This window comes from Malus sylvestris, chromosome 17 (genome assembly GCF_916048215.2).
Source record: "Malus sylvestris chromosome 17, drMalSylv7.2, whole genome shotgun sequence".
Lineage (NCBI taxonomy): Eukaryota > Viridiplantae > Streptophyta > Magnoliopsida > Rosales > Rosaceae > Malus > Malus sylvestris.
The window spans coordinates 722,318-744,863 of record NC_062276.1 but is presented as its reverse complement, the minus strand read 5'-3'; the positions used below and the strand labels follow the sequence as shown (position 1 = coordinate 744,863).

The 22,546-nt window shown below is 39.4% G+C and overlaps 2 protein-coding genes and 1 long non-coding RNA gene across 5 annotated transcripts in view; 2 read left to right on the top strand and 1 right to left on the bottom strand.

The window, feature by feature from the left end:
• Window positions 1–1,989: 1,989 nt before the first annotated feature.
• Window positions 1,990–22,546, top strand: part of LOC126612109 (desmethyl-deoxy-podophyllotoxin synthase-like) — a 47,239-nt gene continuing 26,682 nt past the window's right edge. The window contains exons 1-3 of one of the 3 annotated variants that reach the window (XR_007618965.1): window positions 2,004–3,120; window positions 3,354–4,054; window positions 9,644–9,922. Coding sequence is in view for 2 of the 3 variants with exons in the window: in XM_050280421.1 (XP_050136378.1) it covers window positions 2,137–3,120; window positions 3,354–3,562 (1,193 nt within the window). In the remaining variant the exon portion in view is untranslated. Of the gene's footprint in view, window positions 3,121–3,353; window positions 4,055–9,643; window positions 9,923–22,546 lie in introns of those variants that run through there. The other 2 variants (XM_050280421.1, XM_050280422.1) reach the window with 2 other exon arrangements.
• LOC126612111 (desmethyl-deoxy-podophyllotoxin synthase-like) lies at window positions 7,649–9,922 on the top strand. Its single transcript, XM_050280424.1, has 2 exons — window positions 7,649–8,703; window positions 8,943–9,922. The coding sequence occupies exons 1-2, from the start codon at window positions 7,717–7,719 to the stop codon at window positions 9,567–9,569; spliced, it is 1,614 nt and encodes a 537-aa protein (XP_050136381.1). The 5' UTR covers window positions 7,649–7,716; the 3' UTR covers window positions 9,570–9,922.
• LOC126612113 (uncharacterized) lies at window positions 18,812–20,011 on the bottom strand. Its single transcript, XR_007618966.1, has 2 exons — window positions 19,573–20,011; window positions 18,812–19,216 (listed from the first exon to the last, which is right to left on the bottom strand). It is a non-coding gene; the product is annotated as an uncharacterized LOC126612113 (long non-coding RNA).

The window sequence follows — 22,546 nt, the reverse complement described above, 5'->3', positions numbered from 1 at the left end:
TATAAAGATTATTCACAATTTCAAAATCAACCCTAAAAATATATATTTTTTATTCCTACTAAATTATTATTAATAAAAAAAAAAGTTAGGCTTTATTAACAACTTGTGGTTATGGACAAAGAGGTCTTACTAGGCTTAAAAGGTCATGGTATCTTGTTTACAAACAAGTCAATTGTCTGATTTGAATACCAATCAATTGATCACATTAAAATTAATCAATTCTGGGTGACAATTGAATATGTGTAAGTTATATATTTAAAACGTAAGTGGAGAACGACTTTGTACTTGTACTTAAGATAAAATATTGATAAATAAAACATTTAAAATAATTGAGTAGAGCTAACAACAAGTGCCCGTGTTACGACCTCACTCAAAATTTTTTTTTTATTAGTTAGGGAGGGGGGTTCCAAAGTTCGTATCTCATCCAAAATTTTATTTTATTAGTTGGGGAGAGGGTTCAATTGGGACTTATCAAATGACATAAATTAATTGAAGAATGAATTGAATGAATTGAATCGAATGAATTGAATGAATTGAAGAATATCAAATGACATAAATTAATTGTTGGAGAGTTGACCTTTGTAATTAGCTTAGTTACCTGTTTGGGTCCTTGTAATCAGGATGTAATTAGGATATATATTATTTGGTGTTTCTTTCCTTGTAAATCAATCTTGTACAATATATATTTTCCTCCTTGGTGAGAAGAATAATATCAGAAAATTAAACCCCAAAATAAGCCCTAATTAGCATTAATGTGGGTGCATGAGAAGTAAAAACAGAATGCGTGAATAGCACCACTCTTGCGTTGACTAAAAGAAAATTGTACAACTAACTTAAGCATCCATCTACAACGCATCTTGGTTGAAAAATGTCTCCTGCATTATGTAATATTTTATGAACTTACTTTGCACATTGCACTCCAACTGCATGTATTTTATTTTGTTGTTCCACAGTAGTGCGGAGCCAAAAATAATCACAAGGCGACACGTGGATTCTTGGGTAAAAGAGGACAAAAATACCCTTGAGGCATACTGGGATTCCTATGTGCGAGCAGCGGGCAATCATCCCTAAACCAAGTCAAAAGTGCCCAAAGGAAGGTAACAAATTCATAGTTATCTCATACATCCTCATCTTAGGTAATTACTTCATAACCTACAAATTATTTCATATAAATAGAGATTAATTGGCTAATTAATGGATTAATTCCTAATTAATCCATTAATCACCAATTTAATCACCCATTATATCAAATAAACCACCCAAAACCACATCAATGGCCGGCCATCCCCATCTAAAAAGGGATCCATCCTATTTCCTACCTTTCCTTACCCTTTTCTCCCCTTTTTAGCTAATTATTTAGTTATTCTTTATAACCTTTTCATAACCTAATTATCAATTTATTCTAAATAAATATGTAACCACCGATTTATTCTTTAAGGTTTAATTAGCCAATAAATTGGCTAATTAAACCAAAATCTCAACCACAAAAACTCCTTCAAGGGCCGGCCATTCCTTGGAAAAAATGGCAAAGCCTAGCCCTATAAATAGGCTCCTATTTTCACCAAAAACTAATTCCAACACTTTGGCAAAAATCCCAAAAATTTTTAAACACTCTTTCTCTCTAAATTCTAACTTTGGCATCGGAGGTTCTTCGGCCAAAGCCACCCTCCCCATTCAACGTGGGCGCGTGAGGCTCTTGGCCTTAACCTAAGGTGTTAATTATTTTGTAGGTGCAAAATTGTCCAAGATCAACGAGGAAGAAATTTGCATCCACAAGCACTCCACATGATTTAATTTTTTTGTTGTTGTTCCAATCATGTAGAATTTCTGATTTTAAATGGTAATATATTTCATATTTCATCTATATTTTGTACAAGAGGCAGGCCAAAGTATTTATGGAAGAGGTGAGCCGGCAAGAACCTGCCAAACTTAGGCGCCTAACACACTTTACACTTAACAAATCAAAACTAGTATTTAAGTCGACAAGACCTTAATCACTTTCAACATATCAATCCAAAAGATTTTGTTTATTAGTTGTTGAGGGGGATCCATAAGTTGAGAAGACCTTAAGCACTTTAACATATCAATCCAAATTGAAGTGCTTTGATTTGCAAAGCAAAAATACCACAAAGTCGTATGATGAAATTGATCACAGCTTATCTGGATCAAATTATGTTTCTAATTGACGAAACGCCCTATTTTCCATTTTTCACTTCTCTCCTTGTCTGCATCCTGGTGATTTTTTGGAAGCGATCCAGAGCCGGAGGTCTAAAGTCACCCCCCGGGCCATGGAAGCTGCCTGTTATTGGAAACTTGCACCAGATGGTCGGTCCGTTGCCACACCACACACTGGGAGACTTGGCCAAGAAGCATGGACCCGTCATGTACCTTAAACTGGGTCAATTAGACGCCGTGATTATTTCATCTGCCAAAGCTGCCCAGGAGGTGTTGAAGACACATGAGCTTACATTTGCGCAGAGGCCTATGGTTTTGGCAGCAGAGGTTATGTCTTTTGGTCAAGCAAGTATTTTCTTTGCTCGTTATGGAGATTTATGGAGATCGCTGAGAAAGATTTGTATGTTCGAGCTTCTGAGCGCCAAACGTGTGCAGTCTTTCGGATCCGTAAGAGAAGAAGAGGTATGGAATCTTGTTGAGACCATTGGCTCAATGTCTTACAAGGGACTTGCCATCAATTTTAGGGACAGGTGCTGCAGCTTCACAAACGACGTAGTGTCAAAGGCAGCATTTGGGAAAAAATGCAAAGACCAAAAGGAGTTCCTTTCCCTTCTTGAAGAAGTAATCAAACTTGGTAGTGGGTTTGATATTCCTGATTTGTTTCCTTCACTCAGTTTTCTTGGGTTCATTACTGGGTCGATCCCTGCTCTCAAAGACATAAAAAGAAAGATCGGTATGATTCTCGAAAATATCATCAACGATCATAAAATCAAAAGATCCAAAAAGGACTTGATGATCAGTAGTACTAGTACCACTACAGCAAGCAAGGACAAAGAAAAGGAGGAGGAGGAGGAAGAAGATTTTGTTGACGTACTTCTAAAACTTAAAGAATCCAACAAGGTGGAGTATAATTTCACAACCAATCAGATCAAAGATATCATTATGGTGAGTAATATAGGCTTGCTTTGTTGTACTGCAGACATTTTATCTTCGTCATTACTCATCACTTTATAAAAGTAAATGAAGGGGTTTCATCACAGATGGTTGCTTATGTTTTCAAAACTCATGATTTAGGTCCTGCACATTGAAACTCAATTACTGTCATGCTGCACATTTTGCCCCACGCATCAATGTCATCCTTACGGTCTAACTCAGTAAAAAAAAATTGTTATGTGCAGGACATCTTCTCTGCAGGAAGCGAGACTTCAGCTACTACCTTAGAATGGGCAATGTCAGAGTTAATGAGAAACCCAAGAATCATGAAGAGGGCTCAAGCTGAAGTGAGACAGTCGGTCCTCCAATTTGAAGGGAAAAAAAGAAAAGTTATTGAAGAAAGAGATGTTAAAAAAATGGACTACTTGAAATCGGTGGTGAAAGAAACTCTGAGGTTACACGCCCCAGGCCCTTTGCTCCCAAGAGAAGCAAGGGACACGGTTCAAATTGGCCGATTCAAAGTACCAGTTAAATCAAAACTAATTATTAATGTATGGGCAATAGGAAGAGACCCGGAGATATGGGGGGCAGATGCTGAGTGTTTTAAGCCAGAGAGGTTTCATGGCTCTTCTGTTGACTTTAAGGGTTTTGACTTTGAGTTCACTCCGTTTGGGGCCGGCAGAAGAATATGTCCAGGCATGTCATTTGGTGTTAACATGATTGAACTTGCTCTTGCTGAATTGCTCTACCGCTTCGATTGGAAACTGGCAAATGGGATGAATCCAGACGAACTTGACATGAGAGAGAGCTTTGGACTGAGCTGTAGGAAAAAGAATGCTTTGTACGTAATCGCCACCCCACATTTTACTTCACTCGGCGAGTCAGATTGACTCGGCGTTTTGTTGCCATGAACGGCCAACAAACCAGCTCCATTCTGGTTTATCAGGTATCAATTGTTCATTCACTTCTGTATTCCTCTTTTACAGGCTAAAACACGTTTTCAGTCCCATCAGTCGTCGCAATGTCCCACTTTCGTTCCCATATTTTCGAGTGCGATGATTTTCATCCCTGCAGTTTGCAGATTGTCTAAATCTAAGGCTTTAGCGCGCTCTTCCGGTCTTTTCAATTATTACTTGCGTAATAAGGCATGATTAATGTATAATATGTATCCCTAAGATGTAAACTTGTTATTCAGATCAATAATACATGTACTTGTGTGTGTTCTTTTGGTGAACGCTACTTTTACGTTGATAATACGTACTAATCCCTTACTAATATATGCCAGTACTTGTCTTTCCAATATTCAAAATGTCTGAAGCTACAAAATGCCCCTCCCTATTACTACTCTACTGCTACTCTTCTTGCTCTTCTTCTTCTTCTTCTTCCAAAATTTGTTGTCCACAACGATTGCCTGAGACGATGAACAAGACATGACTTGGGTTGAGTACGATCGAGGTCGGCGCTGGGAACCAGAGGCTAAAGCCGGCTCGGCCTCAAGATTTTACACATTAACAATATTAAAGTTATCGGATCGCGATTGTACTCAATCTTGACTGAATTTGCTAATTATTCGGTCTGTTAGGCAGACAAATAGAAAAATGATCACGCTAAACTTAAGTACTCCATTAAAAATAGTTTAAAGATTCCGGGTGTCCTGCTAATAGATATTATATTTGAATTATTCAAAATACGTGCTGAATTTGGACTAATAATTCATAATATATATGAATAAATATTCATCAATAAGTTAGGGATGATATTAATACTCTAGGGCGAGCGCTAGTCGAACGATTTGGATTGGTTTCACTCTTGAATCCCATCAAATCAATCAACTGTTTAACGGTTTAGTCTTATTTGATTTTAGTTCATATGAGACATTAATATTATATCTCCAATTGTGTCATATGGAAATTTGCGTCTTAAGTTTTTTAAATTGAATTTGATAAGAAGAAAAATTTAGATAAGACAGCCTAATCAGGTGAAAATTCATCACAATATCGACTAGAATATTGCACTCATCCATGCATTGACATTTGACACTCATAAACTAAATTTGGTAAGGAAAGAAATAGAAAAATGAGTAAGCTTAGCTAACTAATTTGGTGCTACGTTCTAATCACATATTAAAGAATGGTTAATTTGATGCTAATTTCTGATCATATATTAGTTAATGACCCAAAAAATGTTAGGGAATCACTCATCAATGCAACTTAACTTAAGCAATCAAGTGACCAGACCACCTCGATCCGAAAAGGTCATTGTGATGGTCTCACTCATATGTTTACACTGGAATTGGATCCCATCCGGATCTAAATTGTGGGGATCCTAGGGATCCTCACATCTTAGTTATTCATCGTGTATCGTGCGATAAAAAGTCATTTGACTTTTCTTTATTTAAAATTAAACACAAATGGTACTTGACGAAAACTGGCCGCACGATATACGAACGGTTAGGATGATTTGTAAGTGGCTTCGATGACAGTCTCATTCGTCCATACGCCCATAAACTGAATTTCCTAATTCAGAATCTGTGTTGAATTAGTTGGGAATCGACAATACTATACTCTGAACTGTAACCAATTTTCTACTTGGTATGTTGAGAATCCTTTTAGATGTACTCTCTTGCAACCTGCATCCGGGAATTATGGTTTTGTTATCTGCAACACCCTTCTGTTGGCATTTCTTAGCTCACCCCACTCGTACTTGTAACTCGGTTCTGCATCAGTTATATCACAAGCTTCTGCAAACTCCAACATCATAGTACATGGTACTGTGCCAAAAGCAGCTATGCCCAAATGTAGATTGTTTGCCGACAACAATTGTATCAGGTCTGGCAATGGTGGTCGCTGTAGCATTTAGCATTACAGCAGTCATGATGCAACCCAAAACCCATAGCACCTACCTACTCCTACTCCTACTCCACTTGATTGGTAACTGGAGCTTTGAATTTCCCTCTCTTTTTCCCCAACAACATATTCATCGATCATGATTCCAGCCAATGTTTTTTCTAGTTCCTGTATATGAATAGTCAGTTTATGTATATAATAGAATTAGACTACATGTGACAACTAGACATTCTTGTGGAAGTGCTTCCTTGGTAAAATATGAAAAAACACTTAAAATGCTTTTGAAACTTTAAAATATTTTCTTTAAAACCGATTTCAGTAATTTTAAAAGCACTGGCACACAAGTTCTAGTTCAAAATTTAAACCTCCAATTAATCAACATGAAAGTCCAAAAAGAAAAGAAAGGAATCTTGTCGTCTTTTTTTTTTTAAATATATTTTATAACAGCACATGATTGGCACGCGAAAACGTTTTTTGGTCTTTTTCACCGTGGTCAAGTGCGGAAAGAGATCCTCGGATCTCTTTCCACCAAGGTTACCAGATTAAGTAATCCGAGTTTTTGAAATTTCATCTAACGGTCCACCTGTTTTGATCCCTTAAAAACTATAATAATTTTTTACTGTTGGATAAAATTTCAAAGATCTGGATCACTTAATTCAATGGCCTTGATGGAAGAGATCCGGAGAGAATCTCTTTCCGTTGAGTGCCGAATAAACCAAACGGTAACTACTTGAAAAGAAGTCATCAATAAAGTGGTGTGCAATCTATCCCTTTTTGTTGTTCAAGGCCATAACAGAATTGAAAGCGAAGGGCGACGCTGTGGGTTACAGACGGTTGAAAAGATAGCTAGAACCAGAGGGAAAAATAATATCAGATAAAACCCATTTTATATATTATTATTGACAAAGTCAAAACCAACTCTAAAAATATATATTTTTCATTGTTACTGAATTATATTAACAAAAAATGTTAAGGCTTATTACCAAACTTGTGGTTATGGACAAACAAGTCAACTGTCTGATTTGAATACCAATCGATTGATCACATTAAAATTGATCAATTATTGGGTGACACTTGATATGTGCAAGTTATATATTTAATTTTTGTGTGTTACAATGTAAGTGGAGACAGACTTCATGCTTGTACTTTAGGTAAAATATTCATGAATAAAACACTTTAATATAATTGAGCAGAGTTAACAACAGAGTGGCGGTGTTACAATCTCACTCAAAAGAATTTTTTTAATAGTTCGGGAGGGGTTCCAGAATTTGTATCTCTTCCGACATTGGACTTAGTATCATGTTGATATTGTATTCCAAATGGTGGTGTTATCTGTATATCTCATTTTACCTCTCACGCACCCTTCTTAATTTATGGCTGTGGATCGAATAAATTCAAGAAAAAAAAAACAGAAATTATCATGAACCTGTAGTAAAAATGGGTGTGCATCTTGTGAACTTGCTTTGCACATTTGCAAATAGAAAATTGTACAGTGTAACTTAAGCGTCCAGCTAGAGCATACATCTGGTGTGGAAAATGTATCCTGCATTATTGTGGAATATTTTATGAACTTGCTTTGCACATTACACTCCAAATGCATTTATTTTATTTTGTTGTTCCACAGTTGACTCCGCATGATTTTATTTTTTTAATTTTTTGTTCCAATCCAAAACAAATTTAAGTTGAGAAGATCTTAAGCACTTTCAACATATCGGTCCAAATTTAAGAGCTTTGATTTGCAAGTAAAATACCCCAAAATCTTATGATGAAAGTGATCACAGCTTATCTGAATCAAATTATGTTTCTAATTGTCGAAACGCCCTATTTTTCTTTTTTCACTTCTCTCCTTGTCTGCATCCTGGTGATTTTTTGGAAGCGATCCAGAGCCAGAGGCCTGAAGTCACCCCCAGGGCCATGGAAGCTGCCGATTATTGGAAACTTGCATCAAATGGTCGGTCCACTGCCACACCACACATTGAGAGACTTGGCCAAGAAACATGGACCCATCATGCACCTTAAACTGGGTCAATTAGAGGCCGTGATTATTTCATCTGCCAAAGCTGCCCGGGAGGTGTTGAAGACACATGAGCTTGCATTTGCGCAGAGGCCTATTGTTTTGGCGGCAGAGGTTATGTCTTTTGGTCAAGGAGGTATTATCTTTGCTCCTTATGGAGATTTATGGAGATCGCTGAGAAAGATTTGCATTTTCGAGCTACTAAGCGCCAAACGTGTGCAGTCTTTCAGATCCGTAAGAGAAGAAGAGGTACGGAATCTTATGGAGTCCATTGGCTCAATGTCTCACAAGGGACTTGCCATCAATTTTAGTGACAGGTGCTGCTGCTTCGCAAATGACGTAGTGTCAAACGCAGCATTTGGGAAAAATTGCAAAGACCAAAAGGAGTTCCTTTCGCTACTAGACGAATCAGCCAAACTTGCTAGCGGGTTTGATCTTCCTGATTTGTTTCCTTCACTCGGTTTTCTTGGATTCATTACTGGGTCGATCCCTGCTATGAAAGACGTACAAAGCAAGCTCGGTACAATTCTCGAAAATATCATCAACGATCATAAGATCAAACGATCCAAAAAGGACTTGAAGATCAGTAGTGCTAATACTACTACAGCAGGCAATGACAAAGCGGAGGAGGAGGAGGAGGAGGAGGAAAATTTTGTTGGCGTACTTCTAAAACTGAAAGAGTCCAATAAGGCGGAGTTCAACTTCACAACCAATCAGATCAAAGATATCATTCTGGTGAGTAATGTTGGCTTGCCTTGTTGCACTGTAAACATTTCATCTTCGTCGTCATTCATTACTTTATAAAAATATATGAAGGGGGTTTTATCACCAATGGTTGCTCGCGTTTTCGAAACTCATGCATGATTTTGGTCCCACACATTGAAGATCAATTATTGTCATGCTGCACATTATGTCCCACACACCAATGTTGTCCTTATGGTCTAACTCAGTCAAAAAAAAATTGTTACGTGCAGGACATCTTCGGTGCAGGAAGCGAGACTTCAGCTACTACCTTAGAATGGGCAATGTCAGAGTTGATGAGAAACCCAAGAGTCATGAAGAGGGCTCAATCTGAAGTGAGACAGTTAGTCCTCCAATCTGACGGAAAGAAAAACAAAGTTATTGAAGAAAGAGATGTTCAAAAAATGGACTACTTGAAATCGGTGGTGAAAGAAACTCTGAGGTTACACTCTCCAGCCCCTTTGCTCCCAAGAGAAGCAAGGGACACGGTTCAAATTAGCGGATTCGATGTACCAGTTAAATCAAAAGTAATTATTAATCTATGTGCAATAGGAAGAGACCCAGAGATGTGGGGAGCAGATGCTGAGTGTTTTAAGCCAGAGAGGTTTCATGGCTCTTCCGTTGACTTTAAGGGTTTTGACTTTGAGTTCATTCCGTTTGGGGCCGGCAGAAGAATATGTCCAGGCATGTCCTTTGGTGTTACCACGATTGAACTTGCTCTTGCTGAATTGCTCTACCGCTTCGATTGGAAACTAGCGAATGGGATGAATCCAGACGAACTTGACATGGCGGAGAGGTTTGGACTGAGCTGTAGGAGAAAGAATGCGTTGTACGTAATTGCCACCCCACATTTTACATAACTCTGTGAGTCAGAGTGACTTGGCGTTTTGTCGCCATGAATGACCAACAAACCAACTCCATTCTGGTGTATCAGGTATCAATTGTTCATTCACTTCTGTATTCCCTTTTTTACAGGCTAAAACACGTTTTCAGTCCCATTACTCTTCGTAATGTCCATCGTTCCCATATTTTCTAGTGCAATGATTTTCATCGCTGCAGTTTGCAGATTGTTTAAATGTAAGGCTTTAGGGCGCTCTTCCGGTCTTTTCATTTAGCACTTGCGTAATAAGCCATGATTAATGTATAATATGTGTCTGTAAGATGTATTATTCAGATCAATAATATATGTACTTGTGTGTGTTCTATTGGTGAATGCTACTTGGTACGTTGATGATACGTACTAATCCCTTATTGATGTCGGTACTTGTCTTTCCAATATTCAAAATGTCTGAACCTCCGAAATCCCCCTCCCTATTACTACTCTACTGCTACTCTTCTTGTTCTTCTTCCAAAATCTGCTATCTACAGCGATTGCCCAAGACGATGAATAAGACATGCACTTGGTTTGAGTACGGTCGGGGTGGGCGCTGGGAACCAGATGCCAAAGCCGGCTCGGCCTCAAGATTTTACACATTGACAATGTTAAAGCTATCGGTCGATAACGCGTTCATGATCGTACTCAATCTTGACTGAATCTGCTAATTATTTGGCATGTTAGGCAAACAAATAGAAAAATGATCACGCTAAACTTAAGTACTCCTTTAAAAAGAGTTTAAAGATTATTGGTATCTTGCTGATAGATAATGTATTTTAATTATTCAAAATATGTGCTGAATTTGGACTAATTATTCATAATATGTGAGTAAATATTCATCAATAAGTTAGAGATGGTATTAATACTCTAGGGCGGGCGCTAGTCGGACGATTTAGATTTGGTTTCACTCTCGAATACAATCAGATCAATCAGCTATTAAACGGTGCGGTCCATTTTGATTTTAGCTAGTATGAGACATTTTGGTAAATCTATATCTCCACTTGTGTAATATGAAAATTTGCGTCTTAAGTTTAAACGGAATTTGATATGAAGAAAAACTTAGGTAAGACAGTCTAATCAGGTGAATGATTCGATACTCTTACAAAAGCACATGCTCAAATTTACACTTTTGAGCTGGTGAGATATCTCTACTCAATTTTATATCCTTTATCTGAATGATTAATTAATAATTGGGTAATGCTAGGGACACTAGTGGATCCATGCATGGACCCAGGACCACTCGTGTGACGACCCGTCCCAATTTATTATATAATTTTCTCCTCTAGCGTGTAAAGTGATGAATATGTCCTCGTTGGCTAAGTGACGTGGATGTGTATATGCAGTTTTAAATTATTATTTCCACTGTTGTAATTAAATCGTACTCAACGTCTCGAATGCGTTGAAGCGAGTTAAAACTGAATTGGAGCCGTAACGAAAAAGTTACGATTATTTACGTGCGTAAATGGTCTCTATGCAACTTCCCTAGCACTTTAGAGTAGATTTGGAGTGGAGTGGACGTCGGAATAGGTGAGTACGAAGAGTTGCAGAATTGGCCGGATTTTCCAAGGAATTTTCCGATCGTTTTTGTTGGATTTTAGACTTCTAATAGGTACGAATGTGTTCTACTCTTCGAGACCTTCAAATCCATATAAATTTCATGGATTTTGGTTAAGAAATGAAGTAGATATAAAGCTTTGAAAATTTTCCAGAAACCGGCTTGTGTAGACGGCGGCCGGCGGCGGAGACCGACGAGTAATCGAAAAAGAAGAAGGATATTCCGTTAACTTTAACGGAATATTCTAACGGCGTTAGGTAACACCGTTAGGGTTTCCGTCAGTGTGCCGTGCACGTATCTTCGCGTGGCCGGCGTGTGTGGCCATGCCTTGGCGGGAGCATGAGGGCTCGTCCGATGTCCAAAAATCTTTCTAAAAATTTGTGTGGGTTCGTATAATCGAGTACATCACATTCGTATATTCAAACCTTACATTTGAGCAAACTATGAGGAGTTATTCCTGGATTTCGTATATGTGCTAATTAATTAATGTAAAAATAGTTGTATCGCATATAGGTGAGACATACCCCAAGGACGAATAAGATGTGTTACCATTTTAGTTAAATTTAATCCCTAATTGATCTGACTAACCAGCCAAAAAGGATTATATAGACAATGTCTGCAAATAGATGGAATTAATGAAAATTAGTCCTTAATACTTCCGTCTGACTACATGATAGTATTTTGTGGCTAAACATAGTTTTTACTCGATGAAATATTTACCAACTTACATTGACAAATTCTTCTCCTTCATTTGAAGATCAAAAGCCAAATCACACATGGATCCCCAAACTTTAGGTTTACCATTACTAATTCTCTAGCTTGGAAATTTTAAAATAAAATCATAGGAAAACTATTGGAAGTAGTCCAGTGGTTATTTGAGTCTCCTGAATATTAAGGTGGTTCACTGTAAAACTGGGCAATTAGGGTTTGGTCAATTACTCAAGTATGTTTCCTCTGGGTATTGATTGTTCCCTAAGTGGTTAATAGCCGGCTACACTTTTCTTGTGATTAGTAATACTTGTATAGGAGTCTCATCTTAGTTGTCAACTCCTTAATTCAAGAAGCTGATGTTTTATCTTCCCTAAGCCATCAGTTGTGGCGTAAATCAAGGAGGGTTAATCTCCTTATATATTTCTGTACAATTGTAATGAGGTTACGAATGAAATACAAGATAACACTTTGAAAGTCAATAAAACCATGAATCTTATTATATACCAAAGTCAGGATATTATGATAAAAATCAATTGATACGAAAGAGTAGAGCTATTAAAGACCTTGCAAATTGGATCAAGAGATTGAGCAGATTGAAACGTTGATTTGTCCATGTTTTGTCGAGAGCTATAAATAATATTTTGGTTGTTATATCGATCTCACGATCCTTGCTGGAAAACGTTTACAATTGGACTTTCTTTTAGTCTCCGGCAGCTCAATTGATATCGGTTTTCAACATCTGTGTCCTTTGTGTTTTTCAAGGTGTGGTTTTCGTCGATCTTAACTTTTAATTTGTTTTTCAATTTTTTGAAGTTTTGGATTTGTAAAAACCCTTGATTGCATAGGTATTTGTATGCTCTCTTGTAGTAGAAAGACGCCTATCTTTTTTTTTTTTGGGTTAAAACTTTAGGATCTGTTTGGTAGTGTATTTGAATCAAACTTTTTAAACTCAAAAATAATTTTCAAATTTTAGGTTTTAAAAACTTGTTTAGTAGGATTATTTTGAAAAACTGAACTCAAGACTAACTAAAAAATATAGTATATTCTCCAAAAACATAAAAAGTGAGTTTTTAGAGTTTTTAAACTTAAACTCACTTCTTTCTTTTTTCTTCCTCCTCCCCTCTCACTCCAAATCTATCTCTCTTTTCTTATCTCTCTCTCCTCTTTTTTATTTTTTTTTAGTTTATCTTTTTCGTCTCTCCTCCAATTCGCTCTCTTCATTATTTAGGTTCTTTTTCTCACTTATCTTCCTCTTTATCTCGTCCGATTCTCACTCTTTATTCTTTTTCCTTAAATCATTTCTTACTTTCTTTCCTCCTCTCTCCTCTTTCTACATCTCTTGTGATCCCCTCTTTTTAGATCTCTTTGTTATAGTTTAAGTCGTAAGATTTAAAAATTTTAAATTGGAAATCAATCAAGTTTTTGAGTCTTCAAGAAAACTGTTTTCAAGAAATGTTCTTAAAAAATGTTTTGAGAAATGATAAAAACTTTCAAATAGGATACCAAACAGACCCAATTTTTGTTAATTTTTTTGGCGAAGGAAATCAGCTGATAGCAGTATTGCCAATTAGTTACGGAAGTTATATATTTTGTATGCAGAAATTCAAAGCAAGTGGAGATCTCGAGTCGAAAACAGAGGTACACATATCTTTTTGTTCGATTTTGGCTTTGTTTTTATCTCTGTTTTCAATTTTGGGTAGGATTTTGTGCTTTATAATTGGGTTTGATGTGAAATTTTTGAAGCAGCTAAATCTCATTCGGATTTGTTTGATTGATTGTTTATTTAGCGTTTGTTCTGTTTTGCTTTGTAGGTTTAAATTGATTTGGGTTTATATTTGATATCGAGTTGATTAATTTTTTATTAGTTGTAAATCATATTAGTTGCAGATCATGAAACAATTTCATTTCATGTTTTCTTTAAAAGAATAGGCTTGATTCAATGAGATTTGGATTCATGAGTTATAGCCATCTGAGATAGGCAAGAGTGTTTGCATTATTTAGAAAAAATTTAAGAGCAACAAAACTATGCTTTAAAATTGAGTTATGTGATTACTATTTTTTGTTCTTCATCTTACTAAGATTTTGGTAAATTTTTAGCAACTCTTGCACAGCGAAATGACTCCCACCACCCAACAAATGCAGCTGCTGCAATTTCAATTGCAGTTCTTGAAGCTGTTGGAAATTATATATTATAGTATAAAATATTGTTATATATAATTTTAATAATTGAATGAAAAATAGTGTTAACCATATTTTTTAGAAAGGTTATGTTATTTAGGTGCATTCCCTTGTTAAATGATGTATACTTATAGATGAAAAGTTACATCACTTTAACAAGAAGTACTTGGGTTCTATATAAACCCATGAAACCATTGGTAATATAGATAGAAAATTAGAGTTAATTTTTGAGAAATAGGGTTTCCCCACTTTGTTTCTCTCATGCTTCGTGTGTCAAATTCCAAGTCGTGTCTTGAGAGTACAGAATATATGAAGTTCGCCAGAGTCCGAAGATTGAAGTGCTTTGACTTCGGATTATAGCTTGTTGAATCCTAGGAGATGGACGCCTACCGAACTACAAGCACAAGAGTAGGGGCGAAATTCTATCTTTAGGACATTGCATTTATGCAAGCCTCAATCTTCAAGTTTGTCAGTTTTTCTAACTTTATCTCTAGTTGTTTATATTAATCACATATATAATTGATGTTGTGAAATTTCTTTATGATTATTATCATTGAAGTTTGTTTGTACCATACTTGACCAATCCCGAAACTACCGAGCACCGGCCAACGCTATACTGTCAAGGACCCAGAAGAGTTCCCCTCCGACCAGGAGGCCAATCACTACTCGACACGTGTCAAGATTAGAAGCCAATCAGAGCGCAGCACGTGTCAACATCAAGAACCAATCATAACATGACACATGTCAATGTGACAAAGCTACAAGTTTTTCTATAAATAGGGGTCATTCCCCCACAATATTGCCTAATGCCATTTTGTGTTAAATCATTCACAAGAACTCACTAAATTGAGAGCTTGATCCTTTGTACTTGTGTAAGCCCTTCACTACTAATAAGAACTCCTCTACTCCGTGGACGTAGCCAATCTGGGTGAACCACGTACATCCTGTGTTTGCTTCTCTGTCTCTATTCATTTACGTACTTATCCTCACTAGTGACTGAAGCAACCAAGCAACCAAGCGAAGGTCACAAAACCTGACACTTTCTGTTGTACCAAAGTCTTCGCTGATTTTGTGCATCAACATTTGGCGCCGTCTGTGGGAAACGACACTTATTCCTACTCTCTTCAGCTGTGTCAAGCTGGTTTCTATCATTCGTACACTTTCTTTTGATCAGGCATCCCTCTCCAGCATGGGAAGCGAAGGAAGCCACAGCACACAGAATGACACCCCCCTTGCACATAGTGCGAAACAACGAAAGAAGGAAGGAAAACGAGTTCTTCTTCAAGCTAAAGTCGATGAGTTGGAAGCTCAGAACAACAAGATAGCAATGAGGAATGAGGTCCTCCAGGAGCAATATGAGAAGCTCTTCGAGACACTCCACGAAGCTAGGCAAGCTCAGACACGCGAGCTTGTTGCCCCCGTGGAAGTCAACCATCAACTGGGTGCCCTCCAACATGGAGGGTCACATGCATTCGACATAGATATCCCTGATAGGGAACAGATTACCCCTCGACTTGATAATCAACATGAGGCTTCTCTTAACCCAGTTGCTTCGACCCGAACCATGAGAAGTGGAGGGAGACACCTCTTTGCTGAAGGGGCAGAAGGATCGAAAGCCGTCTTTCGCGATTGTCGGGATTTCCTGAAGCAACGTCGAGAGAATTCCATCCATATAAGCTCAAAGATTAATGACCCAAAGATTTCTGAGAGACTCGGTCCCCTGCCACGGCCCAAGCCGGCCACCAATTTGGGGAAGGGGCAACAAGTCCCAGAGAGACATGAGGGTACAGGGGACTCAGAGGTGTTCCGACAGACATACCCTGGAAGCCAGTACAGCGAGTCCAGGGAAAAATCACATACCCTTGATCAAACCTTCCTAATTCCAAGAGGAGATGGAGATTTACGAAAGAAAGCTCCAGTGACACATAACTCCGCTCAGGACCCCCTTGTCCTACAACTTCTTGAGGAAGTAAACAAGTTGAAGGCTGAACGTCAGGCTGAAATACCTGACTGGAACCAACCCAGGCCTGGCCCTCTTACAAGGAGGATCCTCAACACCCCCCTTCAAGCAAAGACAAAGCAAAAGCTTGGCTTGCAACTTTATACTAGAAAAGAGGACCCGATTGAGCACCTTAACCTCTTTGAATCCACCATGGCATACCGGATGCACACCGACGAAGAGCGATGTCTTCTCTTCCCCTCCACCCTCTCTAGTGGAGCTCTAAATTGGTATTGTCGTCTTACACCTGAGACGGTAGACTCATTTGAGGAATTGAGGAAACTATTTGTTTCCCAACACATTTTCCAAACCGATCGCTTGCACTCTACAGATGACTTGTACACTATCCGCCAGAAGCCAGACGAGTCATTACGTATGTATGTTGGCCGCTTCAGCCATGAATACTCCCGGTGTGCCGAGGCAGACGACAAGACTGCCCTCAAAGCCTTCACGGCAGGCCTACGTGATTGTTTCTTTAAATACATGATCAATGCCAATACTTGGAAGACTTACTCTGAGGTGATGGAGCAGACTTATAACCATGCCTCCGCCGAGGCAAAGACATATCAGGAGAAACCCCCTACAACCATCATTTATCAACAAGTGGGAGGTGGAAGCCAGACTCACCTAAATGAGAATACCTCGACTTTCCAAACAGCAGTGGCACCTCCCCATGCCTTGCATAATGCTTCACCGAATCAACAGACATATCAATTTCAAGGCAAGAGGAAGGATTTCCATCCTCACCACTCTCCTTTCAGTAAAAAGAGTAAGGGACACTATCCCGATAACCAAGGGTATCGCCACAATAGCGCTCGCCCCCAGGCAGTCAATGCAGTGGGTCAAACCCGCGTCAAGGGTATCGCCACAATAGCGAGGTTTTAGCCTGCCATACTTAAGGTGTCTTACGCCTGCCGAGGCGGAAATCGTCCTTCGGGAAATACATGAGGGAGTCTGTGGAGATCATGCTGGATCTCGGTCCCTAGCACACAAGACTTTTCGCCAAGGATATTACTGGCCAACACTCCACCAGGATGCCATCAAAGTATCCCGCTCATGTGACAAATGTCAACGATATGCAACTATTCCTCATTCCCCTCCAGAGCCTCTTACTCCTATGATCAGCCCTTGGCCCTTCGCCCAGTGGGGACTTGATTTGATCGGCCCAATGCCGGCAGGGAAGGGCAAAGTCTGTTACGCAGTCGTTGCAGTGGACTACTTCACAAAGTGGGCCGAAGTAGAACCCTTGGCAACCATTACTGAGGCAAAGATAGAAGACTTCGTGTGGAAGAACATCCTTTGTAGATTCGGCATTCCCAATGCGATAGTCACTGACAATGGGCGACAGTTTGACAACAAGAAGTTCAGGTTGTTCTGCTCTAAGTTCAACATCAACTTATGCTTTGCCTCTCCAGCTCATCCCCAGTCTAATGGACAAGTTGAGGCCATCAACAAAATAATCAAGCGCACTTTGAAAACCAGCTTGGACAAAGCTAAAGGCTGTTGGCCAGAATTTGTACCCCAAGTTCTTTGGTCATATCGCACTTCATATCGGACTTCAACAGGAGAAACTCCATTCTCACTTGCCTTTGGCACAGAGGCGGTTGTCCCTGTTGAGCTCGAGCAAGCAACATTCCGAGTCCAGAACTACATTCAAAGTGAAAATGACAAACAACTCACCCTCAACTTGGATTTAGTCGAGGAACACAGAAACCAAGCTCACTTGAGGAATGTCGCCTACAAGCAGCGCATCTCCAACTATTATGACTCTAGGGTCAAGCCTCGTTCTTTCAAAATAGGAGACTGGGTCTTAAAGAAAAGATTACTCTGCGACAGAGTCCCGAGTGAAGGCACACTTAGTCCAAACTGGGATGGACCGTATGAAGTCATTGGCATCAGTCGCCCTGGCTCTTACACACTTAGAAGCTCTGATGGCAAGACCCTTGGCCATCCATGGAACGCTGATCACTTGAAGTACTACTACAAATAGACTCACGATGTACAAGTGTTGAGCTATAGCCGTTCGGCATCCTATGTAATGAAGGCCATTTGGCAATGAATTCAATAAAGAGGTAATTTAGCCAACTCAGCCCTCACTCTTTTACATTCATAGCAAGCGATGCCAGAACCCTTCTCAATCAGAAAGCAATCCGTCTTCCACAGTCACTACAAAACAAGCAAATGAAGACCGTGTCAAGCGCCAAAAAAAAAAAAAAAAAAAAAAAAAACAGCTTCATCCAAAAAGCTTCACCCGAAAAGCTTCACCTCCAAAGCTTCACCCACAAAGCTTCACCTAAAAAGCTTCACCCAAAAAGCTTCACCCGAAAAGCTTCACCTCCAAAGCTTCACCCACAAAGCTTCACCTAAAAAGCTTCACCCACAAAGCTTCACCTAAAAAGCTTCACCCAACAAGCTTCACCCGAAAAGCTTCACCTCCAAAGCTTCACCCACAAAGCTTCACCTAAAAAGCTTCACCCACAAAGCTTCACCCAAAAAAAAAAGCTTCACCTACAAAACTTCACCTAAAAAATCTTCACCTAGAAAGCTCCCTCTACATACTTTCACCATCAAAGCTTCACCATCAAAGCTTCACCTAGAAAGCTTCATCTACAAAGCTTCACCATCAAAGCTTCACCTAGAAAGCTTCAACACCAAAGCTTCACCTACAAAGTTTCAACACAAAACCTTGCTCCAAATAAACAAATTTTGTTCACAAAACCCAAGATGCCCTTGAACTTGTACAAAAACACTTGGGTAAACACATTTTTTGTTTTACACCCACAAGGGCCCAAAATTTTCCTTCTTATTTATTCACTTATATATGTTCCCAAACATATTATAATAGATCCAACAACAAGCCAAAGTCCCAAGTTTCATAATGGACAAAAGTACAAGCAATTCATCAATAATGAAGGTGCTACAAAAATTGGAATCTGCCCCAAAATAGAAATCCAACCCAAGAGACTTTTTCTCTCTCTCCCTCTTCCGCCTCCTTTCATCTATCAAATTTCTGCAACCTCTGCTCTTCTCCAATGGAGCTGAATTTTGGACACCCTATAGTTCTTGAGCATATGAACAACTTTCAAGAAGGAACCATTTCTGTTTGAGCGACGGAAATTAAAGTGTTGAAGCTCCAAACATGATAGTCGGCTTCTTGCAGATTTCGAAGCTGTTGTGATGTTTCGAAGATCTGGAAATATTTAACCGTTAGTTCATCCTGAATTTTTGATATGTTATGAAAGAGTCGATGAGGAACAACTTCAATGAAGAAAGCATACCGATCTGAACAAGAGAAAATGGAGTTTCGAAGCTCACAACAAATCTGATGGGTTGACAGAAAAATAATAAACAGTCACTCATCATACCTGGATTTCTGGAGTTATACTGCTCCGAGGGACCTCAAATTTGGATATGTTGTAGTTCACAAGTTAGGGAACAACTTCGATGAAGAAAGTATACCGATCTGAACAAGAGAAAATGGAGTTTCGAAGCTCACAACAAATCTGACGGGTTGACAGAAAAATAATAACCAGTCATTCATCATACCTGGATTTCTGGAGTTATACTGCTCCGAGGGATCTCAAATTTGGATATGTTGTAGTTCACAAGCTGAGGAACAACTTCAATGAAGAAAGCATGCTGATCTGAGCAAGAGAAAATAGAGTTTCAAAGCTCACAACAAATCTGACGGATTAACAGAACATTGATGAACAGTTACTCATCATACTTGAATTTCTGAAGTTGTACTACTCCGATGGATCTCAAATTTGGATATGTTGTAGTTCACAAGATAAGGAAAAACTTTCATGAAGACGACTTTGCAATCTGAGCTATAGAGAAAGGTGTTATCTTGCATCCACTCAGGCTGATTAGTGGAAACGAAAAGCAATTCCACCAAAGAAAAGATGAAAAAGAGAGAAAAGCTACTAATTGCACTTGATCTTGTCTAGTCAATAGCATGCAGCATCAAACACACAAAAGTTGGAAATATTTTTAGATAAAGCATATATGAATGTGTGACATCGAAACAAGAATTCGTTACTTTGACAAATTAGTAACACGCGAGACACCTCATTCGGCAACTCTCTTCGCCTGAAGACTTGGGGGACTCCCACCATATGCTACTGCACCTTGATACTCGGCAGTCTCACAACCACTCAGTGACTTGGATTTTTTAAGTCTCCAACCGAGAAGTTTTCCTCACTCGGGAAATTAAGGGAACACTACCTCAAACTACATGCTTCACTCACAAAGCTTCAACAATACAGGTTTCAACAAAAGCAAAAATTCAAAGAACTTTATGAAGAAGGCTTTGGTGTATTTAACACAATATGTTGAAATGAAGCAAAGCTTATTTATTAATATTTTCGATAAGCCACAAATATGTACATATACATGAGTCAAAATAAACAAACAAAAAGGAGCCTTCACAAAGGTTGCTTAGGGGAAGTCTCAGCAGTCGGTAGAGCCCCAGAAAGAGAAAGCACCGGAGGGTGGTTATCCGGAGCCTCAGTACTTGACAAAACCCCAGAAGGAGGAGGCATTGGAGGTTCATCATTTGAAGCTTCATTACCAGGTACAACCCTAGAGGACGAAGGCAATAAATGCCTTTGGAACAAACCCACAAACCGCTGATGATCAAGTAAAACCTTACCATCAGATTCCTTCATCTGGTCAAGCTTCCTCTTCATGTTTGTAGCATAGTCATGGGCGAGCCGGTGCAACTGCTTATTCTCATGCTTGAGCCCTCTAATCTCCTGTTTGAGACTCATCACTTCAGCAACCAATGATTCAACTTGGCGGGTTCTAGCAAATAGGCGTTGGGCCATATTAGACACAGAACCTGCACACTGAACACTAAGAGCCAGAGAGTCCTTAACAACCAACTCATCAGACCGTTTGGAAAGTAGTCTATTATCTTTGGGAGTGAGAAGGTTCCTGGCCACCACTGCAGCGGTCATATCATTCTTCATCACAGAATCCCCAACGGTAAGAGGACCAGTAGGGGATATGAAGGATGGGCGCCATATGTTGTCTGGAGAAGGCGTGGCTGTCTCTTCTCCAAGGTTCAAGTCAAAACGACGGTCGGAGGGGCCAGACATTTTCAAATGTGTTGAAGAAGGAAGAGGTCAGACAAATCAAGATCTTAGAAGTGCAAGAAATGAGCTTCTACTGGTAGAGATTCAAGTGTGCTGTGGAACTTAATGCCAGCCTCTATAAAAATCTGCACTCGACGGAGCTTCAGAAATCGAAGAGGCGTTTGCTTTCTCAAAAGCTGGGCTGCTCAGAGACCACAAGGGCCGATCTCAGAAATCGAAGAGGCGTTTGCTTTCTCAAAAGCTGGGCTGCTCAGAGACCACGAGGGCCGATCTCAGAAATCGAAGAAGCACCTGCTTTTTCAGCCTCGTCAGCACCTGTCACATGCACACTCAGCTTTGCGGAAATTACGGGCAATCTGTCGAAGATTTCTGGTGAAGTAGAAAGCACGTGAATCTTACTGTTCAATCACCGCTCTCCATATGCACCATCAACTCCTCGGGTACCACATATAACTTTGTCAAAGATCTCTGACAAAGTTTAGGCACGAGAATTTCGAAGTTCCAGCTACCCTACTATTACCCATAAGGGTAAAGGAACAGCACCACTGCTTGACAACTGGAAAGTCCCTATGTGTGTCGACCTCCGGGTTTTGCGGCAAGACAGATTGGCAAGAACGTCCAACCTTTACTCACATTCGAGAAAAGACTCCCAACATAATTACTTTCTCAAAAACCGGAGTAGCACCGCTTTCCGAATCTCGAGAGTCAGATCCTCGACGGGATTGCTTGTTCGAAAACCGAAGAGGCACAACTCTCAGAACTTCGAGAGCCAGATTTCCTTAGATAAAGCTTGTCTGTAATCTTCACACGTAACATCAGCTTTCCAGATACCACATACCACTTTTTCAAAGTGCTCTGACAAAATTAAAATACGTGAAGCTGGCAGCTCCCACTACATTGCTGTGACCAAGAAGGGTAAAGGAATAGCATTACTACTTGTTATTGGGAAATCCCTATATACATTGACCTCCTTCCTCAACGGACAGGCAAACCTGCAAAAATGCTCAACCCTTTCTCGCATTCGAAAAGGCACCCTCAACATAACCTCTCGAAATACTCAGCTTTATTTCCCCCCGATAATACCTCAGCAAATAAGCCACACCAAGAACAAGAGTATCTCATATCATCAGGGTCGAAAGCAAGAGTATCCCATATCATGCTTTCTCCCTATCTTTGTCTTTGTCCTTGTCCACACCTGCAGGACAAGGAGAAAGAGAGCAGTCAGTCGGAACCTGAAATCAAACCTCCAATTTAGAACTGACTGCCTGGAGCCTTTGCCTGGTTGCTTACTTAGCATTGCTCTCGAGTACTCATCCTCAATTGCTGTCAAGGTCACGAATTCCACCGGCAAATACCTCATGACAGTTGATCAGATATTGGCTCTTTACACTGAAGCTGCCAAGTGTGGATGAGTCACTATG

Coding starts and splice junctions, on each gene's coding strand:
- LOC126612111 (XM_050280424.1), top strand. CDS start 7,717: ATGATGAAAGTGATCACAGCTTATCTGAATCAAATTATGTTTCTAATT. Junction 8,704..8,942: donor AGATCAAAGATATCATTCTG/GTGAGTAATGTT, acceptor TGTTACGTGCAG/GACATCTTCGGTGCAGGAAG.